This window comes from Pseudorasbora parva, chromosome 15, assembly GCF_024679245.1.
Source record: "Pseudorasbora parva isolate DD20220531a chromosome 15, ASM2467924v1, whole genome shotgun sequence".
Classification (NCBI taxonomy): Eukaryota; Metazoa; Chordata; class Actinopteri; order Cypriniformes; family Gobionidae; genus Pseudorasbora; species Pseudorasbora parva.
In genome coordinates this window covers 27,477,155-27,488,945 of record NC_090186.1, presented here as the reverse complement: position 1 = coordinate 27,488,945, position 11,791 = coordinate 27,477,155, and the positions used below count along the sequence as shown (strand labels likewise).

The 11,791-nt window shown below is 36.7% G+C and overlaps 1 protein-coding gene across 1 annotated transcript in view; it reads right to left on the bottom strand.

Moving 5' to 3' along the window:
* fmn1 (formin 1) overlaps positions 1 to 11,791 on the bottom strand; it is a 29,771-nt gene that overhangs the window by 14,908 nt on the left and 3,072 nt on the right. The window contains exons 3-12 of the mRNA XM_067417530.1: positions 11,411 to 11,472; positions 9,741 to 10,453; positions 8,629 to 8,770; positions 6,403 to 6,490; positions 5,796 to 5,857; positions 4,457 to 4,545; positions 4,113 to 4,242; positions 3,781 to 3,927; positions 3,553 to 3,612; positions 2,548 to 2,668 (exon numbers count right to left, since the gene is read on the bottom strand). Of these exons, the coding sequence (XP_067273631.1) occupies positions 2,548 to 2,668; positions 3,553 to 3,612; positions 3,781 to 3,927; positions 4,113 to 4,242; positions 4,457 to 4,545; positions 5,796 to 5,857; positions 6,403 to 6,490; positions 8,629 to 8,770; positions 9,741 to 10,453; positions 11,411 to 11,472 (1,614 nt within the window). The remainder of the gene's footprint in view (positions 1 to 2,547; positions 2,669 to 3,552; positions 3,613 to 3,780; positions 3,928 to 4,112; positions 4,243 to 4,456; positions 4,546 to 5,795; positions 5,858 to 6,402; positions 6,491 to 8,628; positions 8,771 to 9,740; positions 10,454 to 11,410; positions 11,473 to 11,791) is intronic.

Genomic DNA, 11,791 nt, shown 5'->3' with positions numbered 1-11,791 from the left:
ATGGGAATATTCATACAATGTAAAAAAATAAAAATAAAATCAGGTCTACATTTGAAAATGTTCTAGTGACTGATCACAACTAACTTCTTCAGTTGGCCAAATTGAATTTCTGCGAATTAAAATGCATCAATTCACAGAAATTAAATTTTGCCAACTGAAAAATGTAAATGTGATCAGTCACTAGAACATTTTCAATTGGTATAATAATTTTTTTTTTTTACAGTGTAAGAATATCCAGACTTAAAACGGTGTATGTTAAACTAAAATATGTCTTCTACAGAAGCAAAACATCGACTCTGGGTCTCAGGAGGATATTTTTGTCTCGAGCAGAGTTAATCCAGCATTTATAGGGACGTCGGTCCTCTTAGCAGCATGAAAATCAAGTTTTATTAAATTCATTTTATAGACTGTAGCCTCGAAAGAGAACTAAGATCGCTCACTAAAATGCTGTTGCTTTGTTAAACACCTCTGATTAAACATTGTGTTCGAGAGATCACAACTAACGTTAGTTCTGTGATTGGCTACATTATTCAAACGCTTCAAAAACACATGGCAATATATGCATAAGACAAAAGCATTATTACAGTATCAACTGAGGGTGATTTTACTTGCGTTTGAGGGTGCTTAGCACCCTCGTAAAACCAGGCCTGCATTTAAAACAACAGCTACTGCAGTCAGAGCCATTAGCACATCACTGATTACTTGCACATGGAATAAAAGCACAATTTTGCTGATGAAGCAAATGTTGTTAGTGCCTTAATTATGACATCAGTGCAGTGAATTATGTCAATTACATCTGTAAAAACAATGGTTAGAGTAAACTGATTTTGATTATAAATGGTTGGGGGAATTTCCAAAGTCTAAAAACAAGCTGAGAGTCAGCCTTCTATGTATGTTGGATATTTTTGAAAGTTACAACAAACAGCACTGGACCCCAATTAATTTCATTGTATGATAACATTTCTCTAAATATCTTCTTTTGTTTTCCACAGAAGAAAGAAAATCGTACAGGTTTGAAATTTCATGAGAGTGAATGAATGATGACCGTCTTCATTTTTGGAGGGAAATATCTCTTTAAACCCTTTTTGTTTGCACTTGCTCTTAACCTACAGCCTCTAGGCAATGAGCAAGAAAACACCATAGAGCTCCACCTGTGACAGAGTCAGAGGTTATCAAATGTCTTTTTTTCTGAGTAAGATCTGTTTTGATGCACCTCTGATCACATCCTCAGATAGTCACTGTACCACCCGTGGACCTACACAGCACTGTTTGTTCAATGTCCAATCAGAGGATCAGAGGAGCCAGTCTCCTGCACCAGTCATAATACACCCTGATGGGAACCTTGGACATGCTCCATCTGTATCTCACCCTGGATAAGGCTACACATACTACTGTTTTCATTGAGCATTTATATAAACTGTGAACACAGCTGGAAATCAAGAAGCAGTTGGGAATCTTTTTCACAGCCTTTTCATGTGGAATTAAAAGAGCAATCAACTATAGTTTAGAACCACATATATTGTGTCCACCAAGGTGGCTCACAGCTACATTCAGGTTTTCTCAACTGTGCACTTCAGTGAGCCAAACCACTGCCACAATGATCTCAAAGAGATCAAAAAGATGTCTCAGATGAAGTCAGATGAATCAGCTGTGGAGACTCGAAACATTAGATGTGCTTCACAATGTTGTCATAATTGTCTCTGGAAAATAAAATCACAGGGACATTCCCTTTTCGTGTAGGCGCACAGTGACTAATTTGATTAGTGCAGCACTTTCTTGCTCCGCAAAATTACATCGCAGACAAATGCGGTCACCTTGAGCAGCCAAAACCTCAGTGGGGCTGTAAGTAATTCGAAAAATCGAACAAACACAGCATAAAAAAAACAAAGACATGATTCTCTCTCAGTCATGAGGGGAGTTCAAACAGCAGGACAAAAAAAGGGAGAGCGCGATGGGCCAGATTTGGCAGTCTCTCCGTCGCCCGATAAGAAAGGCTTGTTGAGAGGTAAAGAAAAGAATCTCTGACACACATCTGCGGGGCCACACTGAACACGAACTGATACAGTGTAGCAGGAGAATGGCAGTGCATCTCTGCGCAGATAAAGCCCATCCCGCCAGCGATAAGCCGCTCTTCTCTCAGATTACATAAGCGCCAAAGCACTGTAGCCTTTGGCCCCTCTGACGGAGCTAAAGAATCACACAATGCCAAAGCATCTGATGGGCAGGATTAAAGTCATATCTAAAAGGCGCCATGGGAAAATCACACAGACTCCACTTCGTCTCTGCATCTGTGCGTGCACATACTGTATATACATAGGCAAGCATGCCTGCATATTCCACCTGATCTAAAGTGGTTTAATAATGAGTTGTTGCTAACAGATGCTGTAAAGTCCTCAGGATTCAGCTGGAGCCATCATCCATGTTGAAGGATTGCGGCCATCCATCCACCCAAACGCATGTAATCTAGCTCCTTTTGATGCTATAGTAAATCAGCGGCATGCTAAAATAGTTTCTGAAGACCATGAGAGTGTTTTTGGTAATTCTTACCCATCAAGCCTCTGCTCATCATCCTGAGATCCTTTGAGAGGTCATCAAACTTTACTTGAGACGAAAGGAAAACATCTTGAGGTTCAGGCAAAGGAAAGAGGCTCTTTTCTGTACCAGCATTCTGGAGAGAGAAATGAAATTTATGAGTATCTACGGTCAAGAACGATTTAAAGATCTAGATTCATCGTTGGAAATGTACACTTACACTTTATTTTAAAAATACACATGTCATTTAAGAACTGAGTAATAATAATGAACTACATGTACTTACTATATATAGGGCTAGGAATAGGGGGTTGTTTTAGGGTTAGGGTTAACTGTGCATAACTTGGTTATTACTACATGTGTAACAAGGACAAGAAAATAATGTGTTATCAAAGTCTTTTATGCTCACCAAGGAAGAATTTATAAAAAATATAGTGAAATGAGTAATATTGCCAATGATTATTATTATTCTAAATATTTTTTTTCTAATTTTTATATATTTTAAAATGTAAATTATTCCTGTGATTTTTTTTCCAGCTGACATTACTCTAGTCTTCAATGTCACATGATCCTTCAGAAATCAATCTAATAAGCTGATTTGGTGCTCAAGAAACATTTCACGTTGTGCTGTTTAATATTTTTTTGTGGAAACGCTTAACGTAGCACGCAATAATTTCTCCGATTAATAGAAAGTTCAAAAGAACAGCGTTTATTTGTAACAGAAAACTTTTGTAACATAAATGGCTTTACAAGAATTGTATACGTTGTGAAACAATTGTGTTAAAATCTTTTTTCATTATGATAGCACCCTGACATTTTTAGTTTATGCCAAAAATAATTTTAATCTAGAAATGAATCATAGAAGAAGCTTACTGAAGTCATATAACTTGAATTTGTCATGTATCACTCACTCAATAAATTAATAGATAGAATGAAAAATGAGTCACGTCACTGAAAACAATGTGAACTGATGAAGATCTGCTGTGTTAATATAACAAAAATGGCAAAGTAATTCTTTACCTCATCAAAGTGACGCAGATAGTAGGAAACAATGTAGTCCAACAGACTAATGTGATTCTCCTGTAGATTTATAGAGAATTAAGTCAAATTAAATAATTCTGTAAAAAACTGCTAGCAAATAGAAAGCACAAATAAGTTTGAGGCTCTATTAAACACCTCAGTATGTGAGGCTATAGTGTCTTCTTCACAGAGCCAAACATGGGCTCATGAAATGGAGAAAATCTTTACCCTGCTCTTGACATCTTTGAGTTTAGGAAGAATCTCAAGCCCAAAGCCGTCGGCCTGTCCTCGAGCTCTGCTCCCTCCATTCATGTAGTTTCCCAGAGCAAGCACTAAACCCATCACCTCCTTCACACTATCTTTCTCCAGCAGATACTAAAACACAAAAGACGCATCAACATTTATTTGTGCATTTATCACATGGAGATGTTGTAGATGTTGAAGGCAAAGCAAGCACTTAGACCTCACTTATTTTTTTACTCCTAAGAATGCCAGCATTGATACTTTATCAAATGTTTGATAATATCTGAGGTCTGACCCCTTTGAAAGTGCCTTTGTACCTTGCAGACATTGAGAATAATCTCGGTCTTGCGCTGTATGGTGGCAACGGCGTCAGTGAACTTCGACTGAAAAATGAAACAGCGAACTCGACTGGAGAACTCGGGGATCTGGGAGAGTTCATACAGGAACCTGTCAAGGAAAAGCAATGAACATCGGTCAACCTAAACTGCGTAGTGTTGAAAACACTACTTTTTCTTTGTTTGTCCTCAAATGAAGGAACCTTAGAAAAGTATACATTGCAAAGAGCATATAGTAAGTGCCCTTGTAAGTGACAATTGATGTATCACTAGTCGCAAGTTGCATGAAAAAGTGAGCTGTCTGGTATGTTTCTGGAATATCTCACTGTTCAGGCTTGTCCAGTAGTTTGACCTGCTCCTCGTCTGAGGTTTTATAGTGTTTCTTAATCTTCTCTAACTCCTCAGGCTGAGCTCTCTGGGAGAAACAGAACAGACACGTTCATATGAAAACTGACCAATGATACATACATAAACTTATGAAACCAAACAGGAACTATCTATTATGTAGTTATGCTAGAACTGGAACTAGAGACAAGAAAGGTGATACAGAATCTGCATACTTTTTGAACGTGCATTTTCTAAAGTAATTTGAGAAATGTGTGTAGATGTAACTTAAATACGGTAAAATAAACCTTATTAGTATCTGAAACTATCAGAAATGTTTAAAGGAATAATCATATTCCTTGATTACAACACAATTAATTTCCTCTTACCTCTATAGGTTGCAGTGAGACACTTATAATGGAAATTAATGGGACCAATCCATAAACATTAAAATACTCACTATTTCAATAGTATAGCCAACAAATGTAAACAAAATGAGTGTTACCATGATTATATTGTGTAAAAAACTTTTTGGTTATACTCTATTTTACAGTATTTATACTTACAATGTACTTACCCAAGAAAGTACTGGTAATACAAGGTAACTACATAAGTTAAGGTTAGGTTTAGGGGTAGGTTCTTGGTTTGTACCTAGTTATAACCCAGTTCGTATAATTGCTATAATGAGTACATTGTAAGTACACCCTTAAAAATAAAGGTGCCAGGAAGAACCAAAAAATGTTTTTTACAGTGATGCCATAGATAGAAGAACCATTTTTGTTTCCCCAAAGAACCGTTTTGTGGAAGGTTCATTAAAGAACCATTTTTTCCCCTAACCATTTTATAGTCTAAAGAACCTTTTTGCATTACAAAAAACCTTTTGTGCAATGGAAAGGTTCTTTGGATATTTAAGGTTCTTCATGGAACCATACACCCTGCCAAAGAACCATTATTTTTAAGAGTGTACATGCAGAACAGGACTGTAAAATACAGTGCTACCAACTTTTTCTGTGTAGTTACATCAGTTTTACTATAAACCCAAGAAAAAGCCAGGGCAAATTGTGATTTAAATAGCTTTACAGCTCACATAATACAGTAGTTTAACAGAATAATTAATGATAGTGCTTTATATACAATTATAATCTCAACATTTCTTACTCAAAAAATTGGTCTCATTTACTTCCATTGTAAGTTCCCTAATCTTAACCTCCATTTTTACTATTTAAAAATGAGAAAATGTTCAGTTACGTGAACTTAGTGAATGCAAATGTACTATTTTGGTGGCTGGGATTTATTTTGGGCCTGTACATAAGTAAGTTTCCAATGTGGCAGAATACTTACATTTTCATACAGGGCTTCAATAGCATCCAAGTCAACCACAGAATTGTCCAGATTCAAAACAGCTGTGTAATGAAGAAGTATTAGTGTCTAGACAAGAATACTGATTAGTTATTGGACATATGTGTGTCATGGATGTGATATGTGACTGTAACAGTCTAAATATGTATTTGAGAGCTTTTTCCCCATGAGAATTCACTGCTCAATTTACTAAAATCATCAAAAACATCTGCCTGTCTGACTCTGTTAAGGCAAGCTGTGATGAATTCAAGAATGAAAAGTATATGTTTAGCAAGTGGGGCTGATATACATGTGAAAGAATATTTCTAGTGGTAAACCACAAGACAAGTTTATTTAACAAACATACAGCCAATTTATCCTTGATAAGAGCTGGAGCCAATCACATTGTTGCAAGACATGTCTCTATATATCCAGAATTATTTTAACATCATGTTTTAGCTTGACTTTCGGTATCCAGACCACACAAATATGTATCATTTTAACATGTCTGTTTATTATTAGTGGAGGCAAAATTAGTCTGGACAGAAACTCTTCTGAGCTGGTGGTTGAGTATTTCTCAGCATATACGAGGCTGTTCAGTGTGGTTTACCTTGCTGAATGTCCTTCATATCCAGGTGGAGACTTGAGATTAAGATGCCCACAGCCTGAGAGCGCTTTCCATCCAGCAATTTAATGACCTAAAAAAATCCACATTCACAAAGACAACCCACACTTATGAATGACAATGATCATTAGATAAGAGCCTTCTGCTTACACTACCATACGAATACAATGTCAGGAATAATGCTTGTATTATGCAAAAGTGGAACGAATAAATAACAAAAGAACCTTTGGGAAATTCCAAACCTCTATTATAAAATCCGCCAGCCAAAGGTAACAATGGCATGATCACATTTCATAAACATTTATTTCAAATTATCGTCATTTCCTATATAATTATATCAGTTTCAAAGGCAATTGTAGAGGCATTTGTGGGATCTTGATATTACGCATAAGAATTTGTTTCAAATGAATGGATTTTCTATAAAGTCACAGCACCTGAAAAATGATGTTTCTGTTTAAGAAAAGTAATTAACATTGGTCAATAGATGAATGCATCAGTTGTGCAAGTGTTCCAGTCATATAATGTATATATATTTCAGAAATGTTGAAAACTGCTCCACCTAGTGGACACATCTCAAATCTGAACTTTCTAAACTCACTGAACAATGATTAACATTATAAAATTGCACTTACGGAATCATAGGGGAACCACTTTTAGTGCTATATAGCGCCATATCTTTAAAGGACCTTTGTCAAATGGTGCTATGTAGAACCCATAAGAGGTGCCTTATGGCTTTTTAATTTGTCAACAAAAATTGTGCTCAACAGCAGCAATAGTGTTTTTTGGCTCAAAACAGGTTATTTGTATGGCAGTGGTGCTATATAGCACCTCAGTCATCCAAAAGAACCGGTGAAGAACCACTGAAGCACCAAAAGACCCATACTTTTATACATGCTATACATACCTTTCATACTTTTCTACTTGTAGTATATATTATATATAAATATATATATATATATATATATATATATATATATATATATATATATATATATATATACACACAATAATATTTACAATAAGGTTTCATTTGTTAACATTTTTTTTTATGTATTAACTAACATGAACTAATAAGAAATACATGTTACTGTATTTATTAATCTTTGTTAATGTTGTTAGTTAATAAAAATCCAGCTGTTCATTGTGTGTTCATGTTACAGTGCATTAACTAATGTTAACAAATACAACTTTGGATTTTAACAATGTATTAATAAATGTAGAAATTAACATGAACAAATTAATAAATGCTGTAGAGGTGCTGTTAATTATTCGTTAATGTTAACTAATGAAATCGTATTGTAAAAGTTTTCATAAAGGCATAGAAAAAGCACACATATAAAATGAACAGAGGTGGACAAAGTACCGTACACAACTTCACTACTTAAAAGTAAAAGTACTGCTGATCAAATATTACCTTTTCAAAAAAGTTGTAAAAACAGATTTTTACTTAAGTAAAAGTACAGAAGTATTTGTTTTCAAAAGTATGTTTCCTTTTTTATGTTGATGCATTACTTTTATTGTTGTATAAATGCACACTATGGCATCATGGTTTAAGCCAGTCAGTGATGCTCCATCAGAGATACTAGCATAAGACTAACTTAAACTAACTAACTTAAATACTTGTATACAAGTTATAAAGCCCTTTAAAAAGCTGCTGTCACTTTAAGTCCAAATGCGCGGATCGTATTCACTTATACAGATCATATATTTTCCAACTGTTATGTTCACTTAAGACATAATCAACTATGTTTATGTGAATACTGGCCAAAATGGACAGTCTTCTTCCATTTTGCTATAAACTATAAATCAGTGTTCAAAAAATGCTGGGAAATAATCAAAGTTCACGTGACCTTACTAGAGTGATTTCTGATAGGCTTTCTGCAAAAACCTAAACACCTTTTAAAGAAGAAAAAAAAAATCATCCACTGACTTTCAAAGCTGTTACAGAAACAAATTTTGACTTTGAGGACCTTGATAGAAATGTAGTGTAGTAAAAAGTACAATATTTGTCTTTCAAATGTAGTGAAGTTAAAGTCATAAGTTTCCAGAAAAAATACTCAGGTAAAGTACAGATACTCAAAAAGCATACTTAAGTACAGTACTCAAGTAAATGTAGTTACTGTCCACCTCTGAAAATGAATGGGAATGCCATTTAGAATAATTTATTTTCTACGTCATATCATTTTTCTCATCTTCAGGGAAGAGTGGTACCTTCCTGGCTTTGGTTTTCTTCTCATAGGCTTCGGATAGGGGCTTTCTTTTGGTGGGCGATGTGGCTCTGGCAAACAGTTCTGCAAATTCATTTGTGTTTATTATCTGTGGCTCTTCCAGTGAGCTCCATAGCATAGCGTTCCTAAGAAAAGACAGCGAGAGATGGGGAGAGATTTAATTTTTTTCAAATATTTGGCATTTTCAACAGTCTCTGCTCAGACTTATCGAGATTGAATCTTTACACTTCAAAGTCCACCAACCAAAGCATTTCCTAATACTGGCATCTGTAAAAAGCACATGTTACATGAGTTGCGTGAGTTATTTACCGTTGCTGAGCAACACTAAAAGCAGGAAAAGGAAAATCAACAGGAGTAATCTGACTTGCTAAATTTTCTCTGCCATAAAAATAATTAAGGAGCCAGGGCGACGGCGCACAGCTAAGCTTGACTGGGTTCGGCTTTGGCTTGACAAAATGTTCACGGAGAGAGCAGAAAGCTTTCATGAGGAGTCAAATAACATTGCAACAGCACAGAGGTGGCCGGGGAGCCGAATCCCACAGAAATCCACACCGCCACTAGAGGTCCTGGAAAGACTGCTGCTCAGCCTGTGGCTGGCCCCGCATGCAGACAAATGTCTGCAGTGGTCGGTCTTAAACTTCCCATGAGGTCTGACGAGGGAGAGTTGAAAATGTCAGCGTCACTTGTGGACATACATTGCGTGTTTTAGGAATATTTTGATTGAGGAACATTGGAAATGTTTATTTGGCAGGGTGAATACAGGTAGAATGGGATGATGTTTCTTTTGCAGCGATGTATGATCAGATATGTCCTGTTTTATTCAGCCTGAGTGATTTTATTTGACCATAACAAGGAAAAGACAATTCCTTTAAAAATCTACTTTAAATACTTATTTGATATTTAAAAATACTTTTAATAAATTGCCCTGTTTTATTTTTTATGTTTTTTTTGGTCACATACAATGATTCTGCAGTGAATCAGATATGTAATAATATTTTCTTCTTTAAAATAACAATTAAATAAAAATATTTAACAAATGAGCATCATGTCATTGCCCCATCTCAATTAAAATATGAGGTAAGGTTGATGAGTTACCTGCTATCTTGAATCTGTATTCGTGTCCAGTAGAGCGATTTCATTGGACGGACTGGCTCCACCGAAGGTTTACGAGGAGGATTGTCTTCTGCTTTACTGAGGAAGATACCATCTCCAAGAGAGGGATTAGAGATAGAGTGGAGGACGGGTGGTGGTGGTGGTGGTGGTGGTGGAAAATCACATCCTGTTATGGGTGGAGGTGGCAGAGGAGGAGGTGGAGGAGGCAGACTTCCAGGCTTATTCAGTGGTGGTGCAGGAAGTGGAGGTACATTAGGAGTACAAGGGACAGGAGGAGGAGGAGGAGGAGGAGGAGGAGGAGGAGGAGGAGGAGGAGGAGGTGGTGGAATCTTGTTGCTGTCCACTTTCAATTGAGGCAATTCAGGTGGGGCTGCTTGAGGAGAAACAGTCTTTTGTCTGCCAGTAAAGTTTTTTGTTGAGTTGAGGTCAGCATTTTCAGGCAGGGGGCCTAGACTCTTGCTTTTTAAGTCCTTGGCCTCCTCAGACCTGACGAATGCCTCTCTGTCTGTCTGTGTGCACACAGAGTGGAAGGCCCGTGTTTTGATGTTGTCTTCAGTGGACACGGCAACATCTTTGTGGTCTCTGTGAAGATCTTTGTTTTTCTCTCTTTGTAAGCTTGCAATAGTTGCCGCTAGCCTGGACAGATCCTCTTCATTCTTCTCTTGTAACCGGAAGAGCTCAAGTTTGAAGTCGGCCTGACAACCAAACAACAATTTACAGTATACAAACGTTTTCCAAGAATATGCATGATAAATATTTAAAACATTTGATAAACCTTAAGGCATTGGCTCAGTGGTTCATGTAGATTGTCTACAAAAGGTCCGAAAGGTTGGTGGTTCGATCCCCGGTTCCACCTGACCAAGTGTCAAGGTGTCCTTGAGCAAGACACCCAACCCCAGCTGCTCCCGACGAGCTGGATGGTGACTTACATGGCTGACATCGCCGTCGGTGTATGAATGGGTGAATGTGAGGCAAAAATGTAAAGCGCTTTGGATGGCCAAAGGGTCTGTTAAAAGCGCTATATAAATGCAGTCCATAAAAGTGTCAGCTCCAGTGAGGATATGCTAGTTCTAGTGAGAACAAACTGATGTTTTTTTTTTGTTTTGCTTTATCCTCTTCGCTTCTGCTTTTGTCACCTGAACTTCCGCTACGCCTACGTGAAACGCTGGAACACCAGCCTCTCATGAACGCGCGTACAACAGTTAGCGGAAGTTAGAGATTACAGTTTTTCAGTTTTATATATGGATATTGGTCTTACACAAATGCATCTCTTTCCTTCAGAAGGCCTTTAATAACCCCCCCGGAGCCAAGTGGAGCAGTTTTATGATGGGTGGATGCACTTTCATGGACTTCAAAACAGATCAGCCATTCACTGCCATTATAAAGCTTGGAAGAGACAGGACATTTTTTAATATAACTTTGATTATATTCTGAAAGAAGAATGCCATATACACTTAGGATGACTTGAGAGTGAGTAAGTAAATGGTCTATTTTCATTTTTAGGTTGTAAACCCCTTTAAGTGTGGCTATGTATGTTCAATAAGTAGCATTTGTAGCATTTCACATTTGTACACTGATTCTGGAAACATGCTTTTCCTGGGAGAGGTTTAAAATTCCATTCAATTGTGAAATACTGTTTTTGAAATTCTCACCTGTAACTTTTCCACCTCTTCATAACATTCTCTTTTTAACTGCAGAAGAGCAGCTTGATGCTCTGAGAACATAAAAACAAGGGCATCATCAGGGCTAAACATAAGATGTCAACCCCATTGAATAGTGCCAGAAACCCCATAAAATGCTCCTCCACTTCATAATATATACATGTGTACTACAGTTCAAACACTTAAGGTCTGTAAAAAATGTCTTTTGAAGAAGCATTTTATGCTTATCTGTAAAAATACAGTAAAAACAGTAATATTATGAAATATTATTACAATTTGAAATAACTGTTTTCTGTTTTAATATATATGTAATATATTCCTGGGATGTCAAAGATGAATTTTCAGCAGCCATCACTCTAGTCTTCAGTATCA